General features: G+C 43.8%; 2 protein-coding genes across 15 annotated transcripts in view; one reads left to right on the plus strand and one right to left on the minus strand.

The window, feature by feature from the left end:
* Positions 1–22,520, minus strand: part of LOC119961066 (microtubule-associated protein 2-like) — a 418,551-nt gene that overhangs the window by 345,781 nt on the left and 50,250 nt on the right. For all 13 annotated transcript variants that reach the window (XM_038788572.1, XM_038788632.1, XM_038788629.1 and 10 more), the window contains exon 2: positions 10,479–10,561. The gene's annotated coding sequence lies outside the window, so the exon portion shown is untranslated. The remainder of the gene's footprint in view (positions 1–10,478; positions 10,562–22,520) is intronic.
* LOC119961152 (parathyroid hormone 2 receptor-like) overlaps positions 9,818–22,520 on the plus strand; it is a 454,460-nt gene continuing 441,757 nt past the window's right edge. The window contains exon 1 of one of the 2 annotated variants that reach the window (XM_038788634.1): positions 9,818–9,927. Coding sequence is in view for 1 of the 2 variants with exons in the window: in XM_038788635.1 (XP_038644563.1) it covers positions 9,895–9,927 (33 nt within the window). In the remaining variant the exon portion in view is untranslated. The remainder of the gene's footprint in view (positions 9,928–22,520) is intronic. The other variant, XM_038788635.1, reaches the window with a different exon arrangement.

The raw sequence follows: 22,520 nt of genomic DNA on the forward strand, positions 1-22,520 counted from the left end.
ACATGTGGCAGCACGGTAGCATGGTGGTTAGCATAAATGCTTAACAGCTCCAGGGTCCCAGGTTCGATTCCCGGTTGGGTCACTGTCTGTGCGGAGTCTGCACGTCCTCCCCGTGTGTGCGTGGGTTTCCTCCGGGTGCTCCGGTTTCCTCCCACAGTCCAAAGATGTGCGGGTTAGGTGGATTGGCCATGCTAAATTGCCCGTAGTGTCCTAAAAAGTAAGGTTAAGGGGGGAGTTGTTGGGTTACGGGTATAGGGTGGATACGTGGGTTTGAGTAGGGTGATCATGGCTCGGCACAACATTGAGGGCCGAAGGGCCTGTTCTGTGCTGTACTGTTCTATGGTGCCGCCTCCACCCGTCCCCAGACCGACCGCTCCTCCACAGCCCATTTTCCGCACTATTGGAATGTTTTCCACCCAATAATAATAATTGTTCAAATTCAGCCACGTCAGCTTTTCCCACCCACCCCAGGTCCAAAACCACACTGCACTCGCAGGGCCTTCCCCACCCACAAACCCCGAGATCAACTCATTGATTTTTCTGAAAAAAGACATAAGGACAATGATAGAGAGGTTCTAAAACACGAATAGAAACCTAGGCAGCACCATCATTTTCACTCTCTCCACCGGCCCAACCTGCGATAGCGGCAAAACGCCCATCTCTTAAAATCCGCCTTCATCCCCTTTCGGGAATACGATAACGATAGATGCTTCATCAAAAGTCACCTGCACTGAAATCAATTGTTACCATTTCACAGTAATGCAATAAATAATGTATTCTCACTAACAACGAAACATATCTGATTATTTAGTATCTGATGCAAAATTACAACACTCTACTCATTTTTGATTACATGTATTACAGTGGGAATTACAGCTTCAGCATCAATTAAAGACTCCCAGGAGGAAATAAGGGAGAGTATCAAATTGAAGGAAAAAGCATACAAAGTGGCAAAGATTAGTGGGAGACTAGAGGACTGGGAAATCTTTAGGGGGCAACAGAAAACTACTAAAAAAGCTATAAAGAAGACTAAAATAGATTATGAGAGTAAACTTGCTCAGAATATAAAAACAGATAGTAAAAGTTTCTACAAATATATAAAACAAAAAAAGAGTGGCTAAGGTAAATATTGGTCCTTTAGAAGATGAGAAGGGAGATTTCATACTGGAAGATGAGGAAATGGCTGAGGAACTGAACAGGTTTTTTTGGGTCGGTCTTTACAGTGGGAGACACAAATAACATGCCAGTGACTGATGGAAATGAGGCTATGACAGGTGAGGACATTGAGATGATTCTTATCACTGAGGAGGTAGTGATGGGCAAGCTAATGGGGCTAAAGCGAGGCAAGTCTCCTGACCCTGATGGAATGCATCCCAGAGTGCTGAAACATATGGCTAGGGAAATTGCAAATGCACTAGTGATAATTCACCAAAATTCACTAGACTCTGGGCTGGTCCCGGCGGATTGGAAATTAGCAAATGTGACACCACTGTTTAAAAAAGGTGGTAGGCAGAAAGCGGGTAATTATAGGCCAGTTAGCTTAACTTTGGCCGTAGGCAAGATGCTGGAATCTATCATCAAGGAAGAAATAGCGAGGCATCTGGATGGAAATTGTCCCATTGGGCAGACGCAGTATGGGTTCATAAAGGCAGGTCGTTCCTAAGTAATTTGGTGGAATTGTTTGAGGACATTACCAGTGGGGTAGATAACGAGGAGCCAATGGATGTGGTATATCTGGGTTTCCAGAAAGCTTTTGACAAGGTGCCACACAAAAGGTTGCTGCATAAGATAAAGATGCATGGTATTAAGGGTAAAGTAGTAGCATGGATAGAGCATTGGGTAATTAATAGAAAGCAAAGAATGTGGATTAATGGGTGTTTATCTGGTTGGCAATCAGTAGCTAGTGGTGTTGTAGCCATGCTGGCCACGCAAAATGGACACTGAGCCAAACTAAAATGGAAGACAGCAGGGAAAGCCTGTTTAGTGAGAACAGACAGCCTGCTCTCAACTAATTAGCATTTTGCAAGCAGCAAACCAGTTTTCTGGCCAGGTGCAGATCTCCAAGCCAAAGGTGTTAATGGCAAAGCGCTTAACATTCTGATGAGGCAGCCCAGATCCAGGCACACACAATGGCAACATTTCCATCTCAATGTAGCACTTAATTGGTTGTGCAAACAGGATGGCACCAGAGTAACGAATATCGAAACCACCCCCCAACATCGAGGGAAGCCCCCGCATTGGAGGATTTCGAAGGTAGCCGTTTGGAAACGTTCCAATCGGTACCGAAAGGTAGAGCCCGCCTAGAAGGGGGCAAGGACATTAGAGAGGGGTATAAAAGCAAATTCCCCACAGAGCCCGGTCTGTTAAACTCGTGCTCCGGCTCTGACTGACATCTTGCATCCTGACTCCAGCCGTTGAGCACCAGCCGCCGAAACCGTAAGTTCAACGCTCGCTACGCGATCCAAGCCCACTAGACTCCCAAGTACCAGAACGCTTGCTGAAGGCTGCAGTACAAGACCAGGACGAAGGCCTCGTTCTCTGACCTTGCCTGTTCCTGTTAGATAAGTATTCTGTCCACTTAAGTTTAGTTATAGCTTAGTCTCTTAGTGTGTGCATGAGTATTTATTATAACTGTATAATAAATATTGATCGTTTGAACTTTACTAATCGGTGTATCGTCTTTATTACTTTGAACTTGACCTTGGAATACTTGTGACGTTGTCTATACGGCAACTGGCGACTCCAGAGCTAAATAATTACATACAACAGAGCCTAGTAGTGTTAAGCACACGTCGAACTCGGAGGCGTGTTAATACACTCCAATAAACGCGTTTTACAACCACAGTAAAACGTGCAACAGTGTCCCTCAGGGATCAGAGTTGGGCTCACAATTGTTCACAATTTACATAGATAATTTGGAGTTGGGGACCAAGTGCAATGTGTCCAGGTTTGCAGACGACACTAAGATGAGTGGTAAAGCAAAAAGTGCAGAGGATACCGGAAGTCTGCAGAGGGATTTGGATAGGTTAAGTGAATGGGCTAGGGTTTGGCAGATGGAATACAATGTTGACAAATGTGAGGTTATCCATTTTGGTAGGAATAACAGCAAATGGGATTATTATTTAAATGATAAAATATTAAATCATGCTGCTGTGCAGAGAGACCAGGGTGTGCTGGTGCATGAGTCGCAAAAAGTTGGTTTACAGGTGCAACAGGTGATTAACAAGGCAAATGGAGTTTTGTCCTTCATTGCTAGAGGGATAGAGGTTAAGACTAGGGAGGTTATGCTGCAATTGTATAAGGTGTTAGTGAGGTCACACCTGGATTATTGTGTTCAGTTTTGGTCTCCTGACCTGAGAAAGGACATACTGGTGCTGGAGGGTGTGCAGAGGAGATTCACGAGGTTAATCCCAGAGCTGAAGGGGTTGGATTATGAGGAGAGGTTGAGTAGACTGGGATTGTACTCGTTGGAATTTAGAAGGATGTGGGGGGATCTTATAGAAACATATAAAATTATGAAGGGAATAGATAGGATAGATGCGGGCAGGTTGTTTCCACTGGCAGGTGAAAGCAGAACTAGGGGGCAGAGCCTCAAAATAAGGACTGAATTTAGGAGGAACTTCTTCACCCAAAAGGGTTGTGAATCTATGGAATTCTTTGCCCAGTAAAGCAGTTGAGGCTCCTTCATTAAATGTTTTTAAGATAAAGACAGATAGTTTTTTGAAGAATAAAGGGATAAAGGGTTATGGTGTTTGGGCGGGAAAGTGGAGCTGAGTCCACAAAAGATCAGCCATGATCTCATTGAATGGCGGAGCAGGCTCGAGGGGCCAGATGGCCTACTCCTGCTCCTAGTTCTTATGTTCTTATGTTCTTAGGTGGCAAACAGCAGAGGCCGTGGAGAGAAAGCACCGATGGTGAAAATAATTCAACTAAAAGAGTTAGATCTTATCAAGCCCCAATGATCAGGCTTCCCTACATTTACTGTGTACTGAGATTATCAGTGGCTGGAGGAACCTGCAGGCAATACAACAGTGAGATAACACACACCATTCCTAATATTTGCTTTTTTTTTAAATTTAGAGTACCCAATTATTTTTCCAATTAAGGGGCAATTTAGTGTGGCGAATCCACCTATCCTGCACATCTTTGGGTTGTGGGGGTGAAACCCACGCAGACACGGGGAGAATGTGCAAACTCCTCACGGACAGTGACCCAGAGCCGGGATTCGAACCCGGGTCCTCAGCGCCGTAGGCAGCAATGCTAACCACTGTGCCACCGTGCTGCCCTATATTTGCATATTCAAGATTAAGAAACAAGTGTGAACCTCTTAAACTTGGTGGTCGATTTATGCCATTCCGCCATTTGTTTCATGCAAACATCTTACCCTTAACCTCCCCGCTATTTTTGAGAACATGCTTGATTCTCACTTTAATTGTCAATTAAACTCAATACAAAGTTAGTTAAGCCTGCTAATTAATAACAGAATCATGCTTTTAACATCGAAACATAGAAAATAGGAGCAGGAGGAGACCATTCAACCCTTCAAGCCATTACATAGAATTTACAGTGCAGAAGGAGGCCATTCGGCCCATCGAGTCTGCACCGGCTCTTGTAAAGAGCACCCTACCCCCTATCCAAGGTCAACATCTCCACCCTATCCCCATTACCCAGTAACCCCACCCAACACTAAGGGCAATTTTGGACACTAAGGGCAATTTAGCATGGCCAATCCACCTAACCCGCACATCTTTGGACTGTGGGAGGAAACCGGAGCACCCGGAGAAATCCCACGCACACACGGGGAGGACGTGCAGACTCCGCACAGACAGTGACCCAGCCGGGAATCGAACCTGGGACCCTGGAGCTGTGAAGCATTTATGCTAACCACTATGCTACTGTGCTGTCCCATGGCAGATTATTTGTATTAGTGGGAGCATCGCAGCTCAACTAGTTTGAATCATGTTATGCTTTGACATCTGCAAATACACGCTTCCCATCTGGGGTCACTGCATAACAATTGGGCTAGTGGGTAAAAACGCTGGCAAATGTTTTTTTCAGTACTGCCCTATCATTCTGTAACATGGGTAAGGATGAACTGACAATTGAAAGAGTTGAAATCAGGCCCAGGCCGGTTAGGAGTGAAGTCAGGAATCATTTTTTCAGGCAGGCAGGATGAAACTCAAGAACGTTCCACCAAAATGCTGTCGGTGCTGGATAAATTGGAATTTTGGTTGGTTTTTGTTACATGCCGATTTGAAGGGAGATGGTAAAAAGGTGGGTAAACGGAATACGTTGTCCATAATCTGGCCCCAGGGTATTTCAAACTGCAGGTCGCACCCCATGGTGGCGGACGGATGTCAGGAGGGACACCATGACCTTCTTTTAACTTGAGAATGCCGGCTGCAACCAGATTTTAAATAGAATGATGCAGTCTTCTGGTCAGAAGAGGTGGCAGAGAGCACGTCATGCACCCAGCATGTACACTGACGTCACGTGCCCTATAGATCCATTCTTTTGACACAAACTAACGGAGGAGAGATTCCTCCATTTTCTAGCTGGAAGCAAGCATGGAAAAAGGACTGTCAAGAACTGAAGATGGACTAGTTGAAACAAAGAAAACTAAAATCGGGAACAAAACAGTGCAAAGATCATTTCTTGATGTATGGCTAATTGTGCCAATGCAAGTCAGGATGCAAAGCCCATGTGTGTTATATGGAGTGAACTACTGGCAAATGAAAGTTTAAAACACTCAAAATTTCAAAGGCATTTGAAGACGAAGCACAGCGAGATCGAAGGCTGTAATAAACTCTAATATGGGCCAGGGATTAGAGAACCACAAAGTGCATCATGGGAGTTCATCTGACCCACAACTTTTAATAGATTGTGGTATGGGGAGCACACGGCCCACTCTACAGGTGTGGTACAGCAGAAATGAAAAAGTATTCTTGTAAAGCAAAACAATGTTTATTCTATGAACTCAAGTTAACCTTTTTAAAACATAGTGAACATCTTAACAACCATTAATTCAAATACAACCCCCAAAGAATACAACACTAAGTAATGATTAAGCTGTCCTTTTAACAACCAGAAGACTTAAAAAACCTTCAAAACAGAAACACATCAGGCTTAACTTCACTACTGAGAATATTTATAATTCTGAATTCACCAAATGATCAAGAGATAGTCTTTTCATGGCAGAGAGATCAACAGTACATCTGCTCTGTCTGGCTTCAGCTCCAACACTGAAAACAAAACTAAATCACACCCTGCAGCCAGCTCAAAAACAAAAGTAAAAAGCTGACAGACAGCCCAGCTCCACCCACTCTCTGACATCACTGCAGTAGTAAAATCCCATTTCTTAAAGGTACTCTCACTACAGATATTTATATACACACCCATTTATAAACAACCATTTCTTAAAGATACTCTCATATGACAGGACAAACCTCTTGATGTATTTCAAAAGGATGCAGTGAGAACTTAAATCATCAGCTGAAATCCTTAGCAGAAATGTAAGATTGAATGGAAAGATGTGGGGCGGGTTTCTCCGACCCCCCCCCCCGGTCGGAGAGAATCGCCGGGGGGGGGGGCGTGAATCCCACCCCCATCGGCCGCCAAATTCTCCGGCACCGGAGATTCAGCCGGGGCGGGAATCGCCCGCGCCGGTCGGCGGCCGCTCAGAGCGCCCCCCCCCGGCGATTCTCCAGCCCTCGATGGGCCGAAGTCCCGCTGGTTCTTTGCCAGTCCTGCCGGCGTAAATTAGACTAGGTTTCTTACCGGCGGGACCTGGAGGCGTGGGAGGGATCTGGGGCCCTGGGGGGTGGGCGCTACAGTGGCCTGGCCCGCGATCGGAGCCCACCAATCCACAGCGGACCTGTGCCGTGGGGGCACTCTTTTCCTACGTGTCTGCTGTGTCAGCCTCCGCGATGGCCGACGCGCAGGTGAACCCACCCCCGTGCGCATGCATGTGGATGACGTCAGCAGCCGCTGACACTCCCGCGCATGCATGGACCCGCGCTGGCCGGTGGAGTCCCTTCGGTCCCGGCTGGCTTGGCACCAAAGGCCTGCCACGCTGGCCGGCAGTGCGCAAACCACTCTGGCTCTGGCCTAACCCCTGAAGGTACGGGAGAATCCCGCCCGTGAGAATAAAGCAGGCTCACCGGTTACATTAACAGTAAATTAAAATGAACAGTAAATGAAAATGGTGGGACTCGAAGGTCGGCTGGTTGGTAAAAGTGGGTCCCGAGGGAAAAGGTTTGAAAAGCATCAATCTAACTGAATGCTCGAACAGTCTCAAAGAGCTGAATGATCAATGCCTGTTCCTGTATTCCCAGGAAATGTCATTTCATAGCAAATCTAGTCCACAACTTGTGACTTTGTCATTCATTTAAATTAAAACTACAGAACATGCATTAGAGAAATCCTTCTCCTTGGGGTGTAATTTTACAGTTCCACTATCTTACTACTCAGGGATTTAATTAAGTGATTCAATTTTAATACTGAATGCCACTATACAATGTGTTGCAAAATTATGACAGTCATTTTCTGCAAAGCATCAGTAGCCAACAGCAATAAGTTGATGCTCCCTCTCTTCTTTCTTATGCAGATTACTTCAGGTTTGTTTTAAAACAATCAAAATTCTTCAGAAAACCTTTCGAGAAAGTTTGTCACATGGGGATAATTTTTAAAATATAAATGAAACCAAGTTTGGTGCGTCTCATAATATTGCAGTTGAAAATGTGATTTTCATATATAATCAGAATATATATTTTTGACAGCTATTTAAACATAGTTTTACAGCAACAAACAATTCAAATGCATCCATTATACCCATTAGCATAGCCTTCAATTACTTAAAATTTGGTAACCATGCAGATTTGAGAGTATACTTCTGTACAGTTGTTGGACTTCATAGAATCATAGAAATTTAAAGCACTTAAAGAGGCCATTCAGCCCACCATAACCAAATCAGCCAAGAAGCAACAATCTAATCTCACTCTCTTAACTCTTTACCCTTAACCATATAGATTATGACACTTCAAGTGCATAGCCAAATACTTCTTAAAGTTATGAGGGTTTCTGAATCTATCAACTTCTCAAGCAGTGAGTTCTATACCCCCAACATACACTGGGTGAAAATAAATTCCTCTCTAATCACCCCAAACCTCCTGCACCTTACCCTAAATCTATTCCTGCGTGGCTCATGGGCTCTTCAACCAAGAGAATAAGGCCTTCCTATCCACTCTATCTCGACCCCTGCTAATTTTATACACCTCAATTAGGCGCCAAAGAAAACAACCCTATTCTATCCAATCTTTCTTCACCAGTGAAATTCTCCAGTCCAGACTACATCCTTGTAAATCTCCTTTGTACCCGCTCAATTTCAAACACATTTTTCCTACAGTGGAGTGACCAGAACTGCACACAGTACACCAGTTGTAGCCTAGTTAGCATTTTATAAAGTTCCAACATAGTATTCCCACTCTTATATCCCATGTCTCAGCTATAAGACATAAGGGGTGGGATTCTCCGGGCATGTTCGCCTGGCGACAGAGAATCCCGCCCGAGCTCAATGGACTTTTCCATTGTCGGCGTCTCGCCCGTGCCTTTCTTGCGGCGGGCGGGGTGGGAGAATCCAGCCCAAAAACTTCAGACTTAGCAGCATGACTGGATGAATAGGCCACTCGGCCTATTGAGCTTGCACCACCATTTGATAATAGCATGCATGGCTGATATGGTTGTCGCCTCAACTCCATTTTCTTGTCTGCTCCACACCTCCCATAATCCTTGACTCACTTGTCTATCAAAAATCTATCTAATTCACAATTCAGACTTGAATAAATTCAGTCACTCAACCTCCAATGCTTTTGAGAAAGAGAATTCCACAAACTAATGACCCTCAGTGATAAAAATTCATATCTCCATCTTAAAAGAGACCTTAAAAGAGAACTACGTCCCATAGTTCTGGGCCAGGATTCTCCGCCGGCGGGATTCTCTGTGATGCCGGCACCCGGGGGTTTCCCGACGACGTGGGACTACCCCATGATGGGAAACCTCATTGATCAGCCGGCTAACGGAGAATCCCGTCGGCCGGTCGGGGCAGAAATGTGACGAGGCCGGGTGGAGAATCCCGCCCTGGTCTCTCCTTTAAGGGGTAATATCCTCTCAGCAGCCACCCTGTCAAGTATCTTGTATGTTTCAATGAGATCAGTTCTCATCCGTCTAAATTTCAATGGGTATAGACCCAACCTGTTGAAATTTTCTTCATAAACCCTTCATCCCAGGAATGAATGAAGTGAACATTCTCTACACTGCTTCTAATATTGGGTACACCAATATTTATTGCCCATCCCTAATTGCCCATGAGAAGGGCACTACCCTTTTTGGCCCCGTGTGTTACAGCCTCAATAAATTCAATCATGGTAGTTGGGCATTCCCTTAACAAATCTATGCTAATTGTCTTTGATTAAACCATGCTCTTCTAAATGAAGATTTATTCTGTGCCTCAGAATTCTTTCAATAATTTTCCCACCAACAACATTCACTGACAGGTCTATAATTACTCAATCTCTCTCTCTCTCTCTCTCTCTCTCGCTTTTTTTAAACAAAATGGTAGCTGTCCTCTGGTCCCATATATGTATGGAAATATGATCAGAGCCTCCACTGTTCATTCTCTTGCTTCTTTGAACAGTAGAGGACACATTTCATTCCAGTCACGCCATTTATCCACTCTCAAAGACGTTAAATCGCTTAATACTCTGACTATGTTGATTTCATCTAATCTCACACTCCTCCCACTTCTTTCACTTTTGTGAATGCAGATGCAGGGGACAGGAGTCTCCGTCCTGCTGCACCAGGGGCAAAATTCTCCGACCCCCCGACTTGTTTGATGGAATGCAAGTGCACAACTTCTGTATTATGGGGAGGGTGAGTGTGGTGTGAGCTACAGATGTAAAAATTTTATTTGGTATCTTAATTATTATTTGATGAAATTATTGCATAAGGTTTAAATTTCTACTTTATTGCTCTGCTGCAAGTTTATGTTCCATATCCTCGACTTCCTCCGCACGCACCCACTTTCTTTTTTGATTATGATTGGTTTAAACATTTAGGATGGCAGCACAATACCAAATGAAATGAGTCTCATAGCTTTAGACTTGAAACCTCTTAATATAACATAATACATCTAATGCAGTTATATGTCGAACAATTTAGGAGGCTGCAGGATTCAACATCACTGGAATCCAAATGTTCAGCTTTTAAAGGTATGAGTCATGGGTGCAGATAAGAGGATTAAAATACCAAAGTAAATTTCTCGAGTATCTTAACCTTTTGCTTCGTTCAAATCCATTTTTTTGTGGGGGGGGGGGGAATGAATTGAAGAATACTTTATGAAAATGTCATACATAAATGCTAGCCTCTAGCCTTGCCAGCAAAGCCCACATTCAGAGCAAGATTTTTTTTTAAACTGTACTTACTTCAAAAGCACCGGATCCAAAGTTTTCTGTGTTAGCTCAGTAGCTGATCTTCCAAAGTTTTTATTTCTTTATGCAACAGGTGCCTATATTAAAAAAAGAAAATGAATAAGATGCAACACACCCAACGTCACACAGCTAAAGTTAAACTAGGACACACAACCTCACACAGACATCTTTGTCATTAAGATTGAGATCATCTTTTCATCTTCCGCTTCCCCAGATCAACAAAGCCACACTTCTGCAAGACTACTCCTAAATACCAATCATTTTCTAATTTCTCATCTATTTCCCATGCCCTGTCCGAACTCATCTTGTCCAAAGTCCCACTTCTTGTTCTCTTGACACCATTTCCACTAAATTGATGAGCACCCACCTTCCTTCCCAGGCCACCACGCTAACTGGCATTCTACATAGTTCCCTCCCCTCAAGTACTGTTCCTCTACCGTTCAACTCCAAAGTTCTTGAAAGTGTTGCCCCCCCCCCCCCCCCCCCCCCCTACCCCCCACCCCCCACCCCTCCAAGCCAAACCTTGCAACTCCATAATTCAATCTCTCCCATCAGGTATCTGCAATCAGGTACAATCTGAACCAAGGTCACAAATAACATCCTCTGTAACCATGATATTTCCCTCCTCAACCTGCCAGAATTATGCAGTCTTTGACATATTCAACCACACCATCCTCTTTTATTGTCAAGCTTTGCGAAAAAGCCCAAATTTAGGGCCAGAATTTTGTCTCTGTGTATAAATGAATTTCAGTGGGTGAATGGGTTTTTCTTTTTGGAGGAAGTCGGGTTTTTCTTTACATTCCCAATCCCTCACCATTCGCCTCTCTGGCCTTTTTAAAAAATCAATTGCACACCCACCATCACTCCCTCCACCCGCCCACCAAAGTCGGGTTTCCCATTTCAAATGGGAAATGACCATCCTTCCCGCACACCAATTTTGTCTGGTGATGCAGGGTTCTGGAAGCCCATTTAAAGCATGCCAGATTTGAGAGTGTGTAGAGAAAATGGAAAGCCTCCTGAGGAGACGGAAGCATTCTGAAAGCTGAGTGTAAAGTGTTTCCACATCTTCACACCTGTTAGGTGCAGTATTATTCTGTAGTGTGCTCTTAATGCTGTGATTCATCATAGGTTATCTGTCTTTCAAAGATATGTTGACCAGCTTTGTGTGTTTGTTAACAAGCCGTACAGGGCTTTTCCAATGGAAAAAGCACCATCTTGGAAGTGAAAAATATTACAATGTTCCTAGCATACTGTGCTATCATCTTTTACTTGAAAAAAACTGCACAGAACCAATGACCTGCTCCCTTATATTGATTGAAAGGCACTCTGCTTTGAAATTCAAATGACAAACTGCTATCCTTTCTTTCACAGAGAGTAGGCTATTGTTTGGGCCACTGGGGCTATTATCAATGCTTGGCTGAGTTTCAGCATAATAGCTGTTCCACTGGTCTGGAAATGAACGACAGTTTCAAGAAATTGTGATAACAGATTGTCCCTTTGTTGTGGTTTCTGGTTTGTTAATACAAGTTAATAGGATAAGTATAGCAATTTTTTTCACCTGGCACAATGTAATTTTTTCTGAGGAGCAATGATGTCGAGACATTTATTAAATGGGAAGCAGTTTATTTGTTCGCCAAAGAATGTAAAAATCTGAGGACTCTACAAGTTTATACTGGGCAAATGACAATGGAGGTTACATGGAGGACATAAGAGATGACATGAATGATCTTAATGGGGTAGGGGCAGAGGTTGTATGCTGATCTGAGGAGGACACGGGCTGGAATGAGGTGTGTGGGAGGGTGATAGAGTTGATGGACGATGTTTAGCAAACCTTTAAACACTGTTGGTAGCTTGGATACTGTGTTGGAGAACTGAGACAGACTTTCTATCAGGCCTGCCTCTGCACCCAGACTCCTCACGTATTCCAGCATGGCTCACAAACAGCACTGCAAACCCGACCCCAGAGAAAGAGACAAGTGGCAAGTGGGTACACATGTGTTGGGTACACAGTTTGAGAACCACAAAAGTGTGCAGGCTGGGTTTTCACTGAGACCAGAGGGGGTTCAGCTTTTGAACTTTTCCTCAACAACTACAGCCAGTGCCTCTCTAAACCATTTGTAGCCACCTGAGTTGGCCACTTCCCCACACAAAATGGAGAAACACAAAGACAGCAGGGAAATTGGAAAATCCTAGAGAAACAAGCAGTTTGCAGACTTTTCCTGTCTATTCTGCCTGCAGAGAAAGCAGACAGCACTGAAACCAGCAGTTATACATATTGATGAGCGATCCCCGGGAACAATAGCTACAACATTAGCTACATTTAAGACACTCAATAGCAAGTCAGACTCCTCGGCGCCAACGGGAGTCCGAAACAAAGGAGACAAACAAGCCAGAAAGAATCGCCCAGCAATCGATAAACAGCTCCAGTATTGGGGAATTCAAACCAATTGATTGGTATGGGATCCAATTGATTGGAAGTAAGCTTGGGGTCCGCACAGAAGGGCGAAAAACCCCTGGGACCTATAAACAACAGGTCCCAAGTTCAGTTCACTCTCTTAGCTGGCCCTCCCAGCAGAACATCTTAGCAGCTCTCGAAGAACTTGACCGTAAGAAGGAGAGGCCTGGCCAACTGCTGCACCATCAAGTAAATGTCCAGTCAACGCACGCTACGAGATAGATGCTCCTGACCCCTTAGTCCATACCAGCTGGAATCCTGCAGACTCAGGATCGAGCAAGAGGCCATTGTTCCCTGACCCAGCGGGTTCCCTTATCCAGATAAGTATTGGCCTGTTAGTGGTAGGAATAGCCTAGTCTTTTAGTATTGTATGCATGAGTAGCGATTAACTGTGTATTAATAAACGTGTCTTGATTTGAACCTTACTAATTGGTGTATTGAGTCATTGATCTGAACTTGAACCTCGTGGTGGTATCATAAGGATACCTGGCAACTCTAGAGCTAAGTAATAAAACAGAGCCAATCGAGTGCAAAGCGCACTCACCAGAACGAGCAACACATTTCACTGTTCCACCTTCTGCCTGTTATTTGAGACCTCCTGAAAAAACACTTTTTTTGAAAAGGCTTTCAATCATCTCTTTTATTTTTTTGGCTCAATGCCAAGTATCTACAAGTTGAAACCTTGAACCAAAAGACTACGGGAGTGAAATTAGTGATATTTAGTTTACATAAAGGCTTTAACAGGTTTTTAACTGTATATCTTGAAAAATTGCTTCTCTGGTGCAGTCTCAGCTAATGAATACTGAACTGGTATGCTCAAAATTAAAATAAATAATTTGCTATTGTGCACAGTTTAAGGAGTGGGTGGTGGGGACACAAAATAATTAACCCATGGTTTTAACTGAATTACCTGCAGCTCAATCAACAAAACCAACAGAATGCAGAACTATCTTCCAGATCACTTTGTCGGTGATTATGAAACCACCGTTCTGTGTTCCGGCCAAGCAATAAGTCCCGCTGTAACAATCTCACCAAGGCCAGGATTCCAACACATTAGCCTTTTATTTACATAACTGAGAAGGTCACAGCCGAGGCTTACAGCGCACAAGTCCAGGCCCGGGGACCTTCAGAGTACCCGCACGGGTTTTAAACTCCCGCTGCTCGCTTTGCAATGGGCGAGCTCCCATCTGCTCAATAGAAAATTCATACTCCCCAAAGCAGAGAGCTATCGACAATCTTCCATGGCCACCACAACATCCCTCCCCGCTTAACATTGGGGCTGGTTTAGCACACTGGGCTAAATCGCTGGCTTTTAAAGCAGACCAAGGCAGACTAGCAGCACGGTTCAATTCCTGTACCAGCCTCCCCGAACAAGCACTGGAATGTGGCGACTAGGGGCTTTTCACAGTAACTTCATTGAAGCCTACTCGTGACAATAAGCGATTTTCATTTCATTTCAATTCAAGTACCCTGTCTTCCCAAGTACCCTTGCTGCAAAAAAGTCCCTTCTGCCACTTGGCTATCAGTCTGAGGACAGTCGAAGGTGAGACCAGATATAGTGTTGTGAACCAAATTGGGGACCTTCATTTTCAGAGGGACCGCCGGCCAAAAATTCCTCTTCAGGGTCTGCTTCAGTCGGGGCACAAGCTTCCTCTGTTTCCATCACAGAGCCAGTGTCTCCATTATCCGGAGGGACAGACGCTGGGTCAGCTTAGAGTTGTTGCACGGTATTTGCGGCGACCACCTCCATGGCCAATAATGGAGCTTGCTCGTGGGTGGACTCATTGCTCCCGAGGTGGTTCAGGTATTCCTTTACAAGTTTACGCTGGACCTTCACTTTGTATGACATTGACCCTGTTTTCTTCAATATGATTCCAGAGATCCATCCTGGGAACATCTCCTAAGTCATCACGTAAACCTGGTCGCCTGTTTTGAATGTTCTTTCTGTTCTTGCAGAGTCATAACTTATTTTCTGGTTTTCTTGTTGGGACCCAACCCACCCCTCCAGTTTTGATAATAATAGGCTCAGTCTCGAACAAAGTTATCGTCCAATTAACAGTTCCTTTGGGAAAATTCCTGGTGTTGTGTGAGGAGTGGTTCTATAAGTGGCAATGTGACACAGTGGTTAGCATTGCTGCCTCACAGTGCCAGAGACCCGGGTTCAAAACCAACCTTCGATGACTGTTTGTGTGGAGTTTGAACATTCTCCACATGTCTGCATGGGTTTCCTCCGGGTGCTCCGGTTTCCTCCCACAGTCCAAAGACGTGCAGGTTAGGTGGATTAGCCATGATAAAATTGCCCTTAGTGACCAAAAAGGTAAGGAGGGGGGTATTGGGTTACGGGGATAGGGTGGAAGTGAGGGCTTAAGTGGGTCGGTGCAGACTCGATGGGCCCAATTGGCCATGATTAATTGCCCCTTAATGTCCAAAGGTTGGGTGGGGTTACAAGAATAAGATGGGGGATTGGGCCTAGGTAGGGTGATCTTTTGAAGGGTCAGTGCAGGCTCAATGGGCCAGATGGCCTCCTTCTGCACTGTAGGAATTCTATGATTCATGTCCTCAGAATCCACCATTCAGGATCATATACTTCAGTTTAAATAGAGTTGGATCTTTTTGCATCCAGGCCTTAATTTGCCATGCGGACACAAGCAAAGTCTCTAAAATGTTCAGGGTGATTGCAACCTCTTCCATTGCTGGCAAAGGAACCGAGCTTATAGGCAACGAGGCAACTCAACGCATCAGTGTTGGCTATCCTCGGTTCTGAAGCGGTGCTAAAAATGTATCCATAAGATCCAAGTAACACGGCCCAACACTGTATCCAGGCAGAGGCAATAAGGGAACTGCCTTATCTTCTTTAAAAGTCACAATAAGGGCTTGAGGTCAGTTACTATTATGAAACGCCTATCAGTGACGTATGAGTGGAACTTCATTTTTTACACTGAACATGATTGCCAAGCTCTCTTTCACAATTTGAGAACACTTCCTCATGGCATCCGAAAGGGTCCTGAATGCGTATGTGATAGGGCTTTCCCTTTCCGTCTTTCCAGTGGTGTGAAAGTACTGCCCCAACCTCCTATGGGGAAGCAGCACATGTCTAAATGAGTGAAAATGGGTCAATAGGTTGGATGACAGCAGTTGTTGTTTAACTTTAGTGAATGCCAACACCTGTGGTGCCTCCCATCTTTGGTACTTCCATAGTATGGTATGCAAGGGTGTCTGTAAGGAAGCCAAATTCGGGATAAACTTCCCATAATAGTTTACTAATCCCAGGAAGGATTTTAATTCTGGTGTTTTTTGGAGTTTCTGCTTCCTTGATGGACTTTATCTTGCCCTCTACCGGACGTAAACCTTATTTATCCACCCAATGGCCAAGTCAGTCATTTCATTTGGTTGAAAAACACATTTCTCCTTCTTCAGGTGTACCTCAGCTCGCGTGAATCTCTACAAGACCTCTTCTAAGTTCACCAGGTTGACTCGTTCGGAGATCCTCGTGACCAGGACATCATCCAAGTACACCGTCACTTCATGTAACCCATGGAGTATGTTTTCATGATCCATTGGATATGGCACATGCTGATGAGACCCTAAAGGGAAAGTTAGTGTACTCATATTGGCCCTTGTGCGTGTTGATTAAAACAAAGTTCCAAAATGGCTCGTCTAATTCAAATTGAAGATAGGTGTGGCTCATATCCAACTTAACGGAACCTCTGGCTACCTGCTAATTTGGTGTAAAGGTCCTCAATTTGAGGTATATCTAGCTTGGACATCCAATTGACCAAGAGCCTGCTCACAAACACAATGGGTTTCAACCAGGGGCCCTCATTAATTACCTGAAATTATGATGTCACGTGACCGATACTTGAGCTGTCTGAATTCCTTTAGCTAAGTGTTGGAAACTATCTTTGCCACTGTTGACCTCTAAAGGAAATAACACCAACAGCCTGCACTGTCTACCATATAACCCTTGAAAAGGTAGCAGCAGAAAAAGCTCTATCCAGGTACAATTGCGTGGCCCAAAACTACACTTGTGAACTCATGGAACATTGGAGCTACTGTCTTCTAGCCTAATTCAGCTCTGAGTGCCTTCCTCCCTCATGGAAGTCTCACTTCTGGAAAAGTGGCCTTCGACTGTAAACCAACCTACCCTCAGAAGAAATCTTCTATTAGACTCTTGATTCTGGACTCGCGTAAAACCATAACTTTTCCTTATCCATCTTTCACCGTATGAATGCAAAAGGGACAGATGTTGCAAAAGCCTTCTCCTGTCTTGTGTGTGTGTGTGTGAATTAGACCAATCACTTATTTTATCTTATTTCAAGTTTGCTGTGTAAGTTATTCACAGAGAATTGGCACACACCAAATTTAGGGATTGGGGAACATCCAGCATCCCTTATAAGGAGGAAACGGTAGCATGGTGGCGCAGTGGTTAGCACTGATGCCTCACGGTACCAAGGACCCGGGTTTGATCCAGGCTCTGGGTCACATTCTCCCGTGTCTACGTAGGTCTGACCCCACAACCCAAAAGATGTGCAGGGTAGGTGAATTGGTCACGCTAAATTGCCCCTTAATTGGAAAAAAATAATTGGGTACTCTAAAAAATGGTTTAAACTTATAAAGAGGCAAAGCAAAAATCAAAAACTAGTTTCTGTTTACAGATGGGCCGTGGGAGGAGAAATTAGGGTGTTTCAATTAATCCCCGATCTGTCCATAACACTAAACACACAAACTTCGGATAAACAAGAGTAGACTAAACAAATACAATCTGAATTGATTAGAATGGACAATTTGAAAGTTGCTTAACTGAACTTGATTCGGATTGAAATTGTGTAAAATCAAATCCTCAAATGCTGTTTTATTTAAATTGTTTATTTTGTATTTCAGGGTAAATTCAATAAAAGCAAAAAGTGACTTTCCTTAGAATTAAAAAGCAATTAGTTAGAAGTAAATATACGATGACAAATTACCTATACAAATCATGCACAGATTTCAATAGGAGGGGCTTACTCAAATAAAGAGAGGAAATGCAAAATCACATAAAGCAACTAATTAACAGAGTAAAAGGAATTTAGAAAAAAGAACCTGCTCACGCAAAACATAATAGCAAGACATTCTTTCAATACTTCAACACTATGACAGCAGTCAGAGAAGAAAAAGGAACAACTAAGGATATAAACGGCCATGTAGAGAATGACCAAAATATAATTAATGATCTGAATAAGTAGATCTTCCTGAGATCTTCATGGCCCAAAACTACACTTGTGAACTCATGGAACATTGGAGCTACTGTCTTCTAGCTTAATTCAACTCTGTGTGCCTTCCTCCCTCATGGAAGTCTCGTAACACAAGTAGCATTAAACATTTCTAGACAGGTATAATGAAGTCCTCACCAAGCTAAAAGGGCTAAAAAAAAACCCCCGAGGAATAAATGATTTATCCCAGTGCACTGAGGGAGTCATGAGGTGAGATTTGAGAGGTGAGATTGATGGCCATTGTGCAGTAGACTGGTAACACAATTCCGCTTTTCAATAAAATCAATACGGGAGCTTCAATTCTCATTCATTTTAATTCAAGATAGCGCAAAATAAATTAATTGATTATCAGGAGTAAACATGGGGGTTATCTTTACAATAAGAATTTAGATAATAGAAATAAATAGATCCAGCACAGAAGATCTGTATCATTATTCCTGAAAAGGTGACATTCAAAATTGACTGCAGCAACATTATGTACTTTGTTACAAAACGTAGATTTTAAGTGCTGTAAGAAAATAGCTTAAACTCAAAGCTGTGGAAAGCTGGGAAACAAAATAAATTTTCAGTTTGGTAGGAAACAGTGCATTAAATGGACAAAACTCTTCGTTCAGGAGACTAAGTTTTGACGCTGGGAATGAATTGTGTGTGGTTTGTGTTCCCGTCGGGGGTGCTATTTGTGTTACAATTCAGGACATGTTAATGGTCCAGCACTCTGCTGCCGCGAATTCCGAGCAATTCCCGGCCCAGTAGGCATTCTAATCTATGAGGCTGGAGTGAGTGCAAAAGAACCTGGCAACTGGAGCTGTTTTTAAGTGCTCCACTTACCAAACACGCACGTCAGCCACCAAGGTGGCTCAGAAGTCCCCATCTCCTCACCCAAACCCCCACCCCTCCCCACACAGTAGATGACTTTTACTGTCCTCGGTCCAGGCAGCCACCGCCACCCCCTACCCCACCCCACCACTACCACAACCACCACCCCACCCCCACCCCTCAGGAAGTCCAAAAGTATTTAGTGCTTTTACAGCCTGCTGCTCCCCCTCCGCAGCCATGGCACCCAGTCGACATTTGTAAATACCTGTAGCAATTCATGCCCACGACACATCCGTCTGAGAGGAGCGGAGTATCATGGAGCATATGGTGTCTGAACCGCTAATCACATTTAAATGCATACAAATGCTGGTTTTGCATAATGCCACCAGCGCAGGGCATCAACCTCGTTATAGCCACCGGCGAGGGACCGTAGCATGGTGCCCGAATTGGCAGCGGGCGCGGACCTCTATGTCAACCAGATGTCGGATTCTTTGCCCAATTGAGGTCTATGGTGTTGCGAAGCAGAGAATTTCTCCCAATATTGCACTTACAAGATATATTGCAGCAACTCACTAAAGCTCCTTTGACAGCATCTTCCAAACCGGTCACCTCTACGTAGCGGAAGCACCATCTGTAAATTGTCCTCCATGTCAAACACTATTTTGACATGGAAGTGTGTTTATTTGTCTCTGGATCAAAATTCTGGATTCCCTTCCCAACAGCCTCTGTGGTATCCAAACCACATGGGCTGCAGTGGTTCGAAATACAACAGAAAAAAAACAGAAGTAGTAGTAGATCTCGAGCCTGCTCCGTCATTCTATATGATTATGGCTAATCTTCAGCCGAGACTCAATTTTCTTGTCTGCTCTCTGTATCTCTTGATTCCATAGGAAACCAGAATCTCTCTCTCGCAGCCTAAGGTAAACTGAATGAAGCATCCACAAGCCTCCCAGGAGGGAATTCCAAAGATTTGCAACATTGCAACATTCTAGATTTCCCTTCCAAAGAAAACAATCTCTCAGCGTGTACCCCTTCAGAATACTCAATGTTTCAATGAGATCATCTCCTATTCTAAATTCTGGCGGGTATAAGCCCAATTTACCTAGCTTCTCAACCTTCTCATGCCAGGAAACAATCTAGTGAACCTTCGCTATTCCATTGATATATCTTTATTTGGATATGGAGTCCAAAACTGCATATAGTCCTCCAGGTTCCGCCTCACCAAAGCCTTCCTTACTCTTTGTTCCAATTATCTTGCAATAAAGGCTAATGTGCCATTTAACTTCATAATTATTTGTTATACCTGCATGCTAACTTGTTCTCTGTAGGAGTACAGCCAAATCTCCCTGTACATCAACATTTAGAAGTTTCTCATCTTCTGAAAAATATTCTGCTGTTCTTTTCTTCCCACCAAAGCGAATAATTTCCAACTTACTACACTCCATCTGCTATCTTGTTGTCCCCACACTTAATCTGCACCACTTTGTATCCTCCACACAGCTTACATTCACACCTAGCATATCAATAAACATGGATCTATTTCTCCTGGTCTCTTTATCCAAGTCATAATTATAGACTATGAAAAGCTGAAGCCCTAAACTGATTCCTGCAGCACTTAACTCGTTACAGCCTCCCAGCTTGGAAATACCCCATTTATCCTTGCTGTCTACTTTCGGTCTGTGAACCAATCCTCCATTTATGCCCATATGTTACCCCCAGTTCAATGGAAGCGCTTCATTAGCTGCCAGCAAAGGGTGTCCTTTAAGGAGGATGTTTTTCTTGCAGAGATCAGGATGTTCAATATGTGCTAGCAGAGGAAGCCATTTGAGCTATGTTGGTCTCAGCATTCCAGAAATAATATAATCCTCATGACTCCAGAGGTGGATAATTGCCATGTCTGTGTGATGGCATCTGAGCCAGATTGGGTAGCAGTACTCTGCTGTTGGGTAGACCAGGATGAGTGAAGCAGTGCTTAGTGTTGGCCCTACTGTACTTAACTAGTTACAGCCTGCCAGCTTGGAAATACCCCATTTATCCACCAGAAACACTCCCATTGGCACAGGACCTCAAACAAACCACACACACCCATCTGAAATTCCCTAGCGATAGGAACACTCTCCACACCCTACAAACTGACAACAGCCCCATCTCCTGGTTGACTGCAAACATTACCAACCATAACCAGGTAATTGACCCCATTGCCGACACCCCATATTTCAACTTCCATGGAAACTTCTGCCCCGAGAGATCCATTGCTGATGGTATCACAACCAATCACATTGCAACAGCTGAAGCTGTTGAATGGATTGTTAACCTCTGCATCAAACTATAGCTGCTTCCCCAGCCATACAAATAAAAGAAACCCAATTCACATGCATGCTTTTGTGTGGTACAGTTAGAAGTCTTACAACACCAGGTTAAAGTCCAACATGTTTGTTTCAAACACTAGCTTTCGGAGCACTGCTCTTTCCTCAGGTGAGTGAAGAGGTATGTTCCAGAAACATATATATCGACAAATTTGTGTGGTACCTCAGCGGATACCATTTGGAAATCTAGGTAAACTACATCTAGACTCCCCTTTATCTATCCCACAAATTACATTCTCAAAAAAAAAGTAATAAGTTTGTCAAACCCAATTTAACTTTTGTAAAACCATGCTGACTCTGTCTGATCATACAATAATTTTCTAAGTGCAACGCAAAGTCTTCCTTTGGAATAGATTCCAGCATTTTCCCAATGACTATTGTCAGGATAGCTGATCTGCAGTTCATGATTTTCTCTCTCAATCCTTTCTTGAACAGTAGTTAAAACAAGTCTTAAAATCCCTACAGTGCAGAAGGAGGCCATTTGGCCCATCAAGTCACCACTGCCCCTCCGATAGCACACCCCACCGAGGCACATCGCACTCCCAATCCCCACAACCCTACCTTACCTGTACATCCATGGACATTAAGGGGCAATTTAGCATGGCCAATCCACTTAACACACATATCTTTGGACTGTGGGAGGAAGCTGAAGCACCCAGAGGAAACCCAAGCAGACACAGGGAGAACATGCAAACTCCACACAGTCAACCCGAGGCCGGAATTGAACCCGGATCTCTGACGCTGTGAGGCAGTCTTACTAACCACTGAACCACCATGCTACTCAGTAGTGTTACATTCGGAAACTTCAAATCTACTGGGACCATTCTGGAATTTGGGTTATTTTGTCAAGTCATAACCAGTGCATCCACTATCTCTGTTGGGACCTCTTTTAGAACCCTGGGATGCATGCCATCAGGATGGGGATTTGTCAGATTTTAGTTCCAATACTTTAAGTTGCTATGTCCTATTAGCCCCTTGACAAACCTCTATTTCTAGTATTTAACTTATGTTTTCTGCTGTGAAGACATTTCTAAATATTTGTTTAATGTCTGCCAACTCATCATTTTCCCATGATGATTTCTCCTGTCCCATCTCTATGGAACCAATGCTTGCTTTGGCTACTCTCCTCCTTTCTACATACTTGTAAAAA

The sequence above is a fragment of the Scyliorhinus canicula genome, chromosome 2 (assembly GCF_902713615.1).
Source record: "Scyliorhinus canicula chromosome 2, sScyCan1.1, whole genome shotgun sequence".
NCBI lineage: Eukaryota > Metazoa > Chordata > Chondrichthyes > Carcharhiniformes > Scyliorhinidae > Scyliorhinus > Scyliorhinus canicula.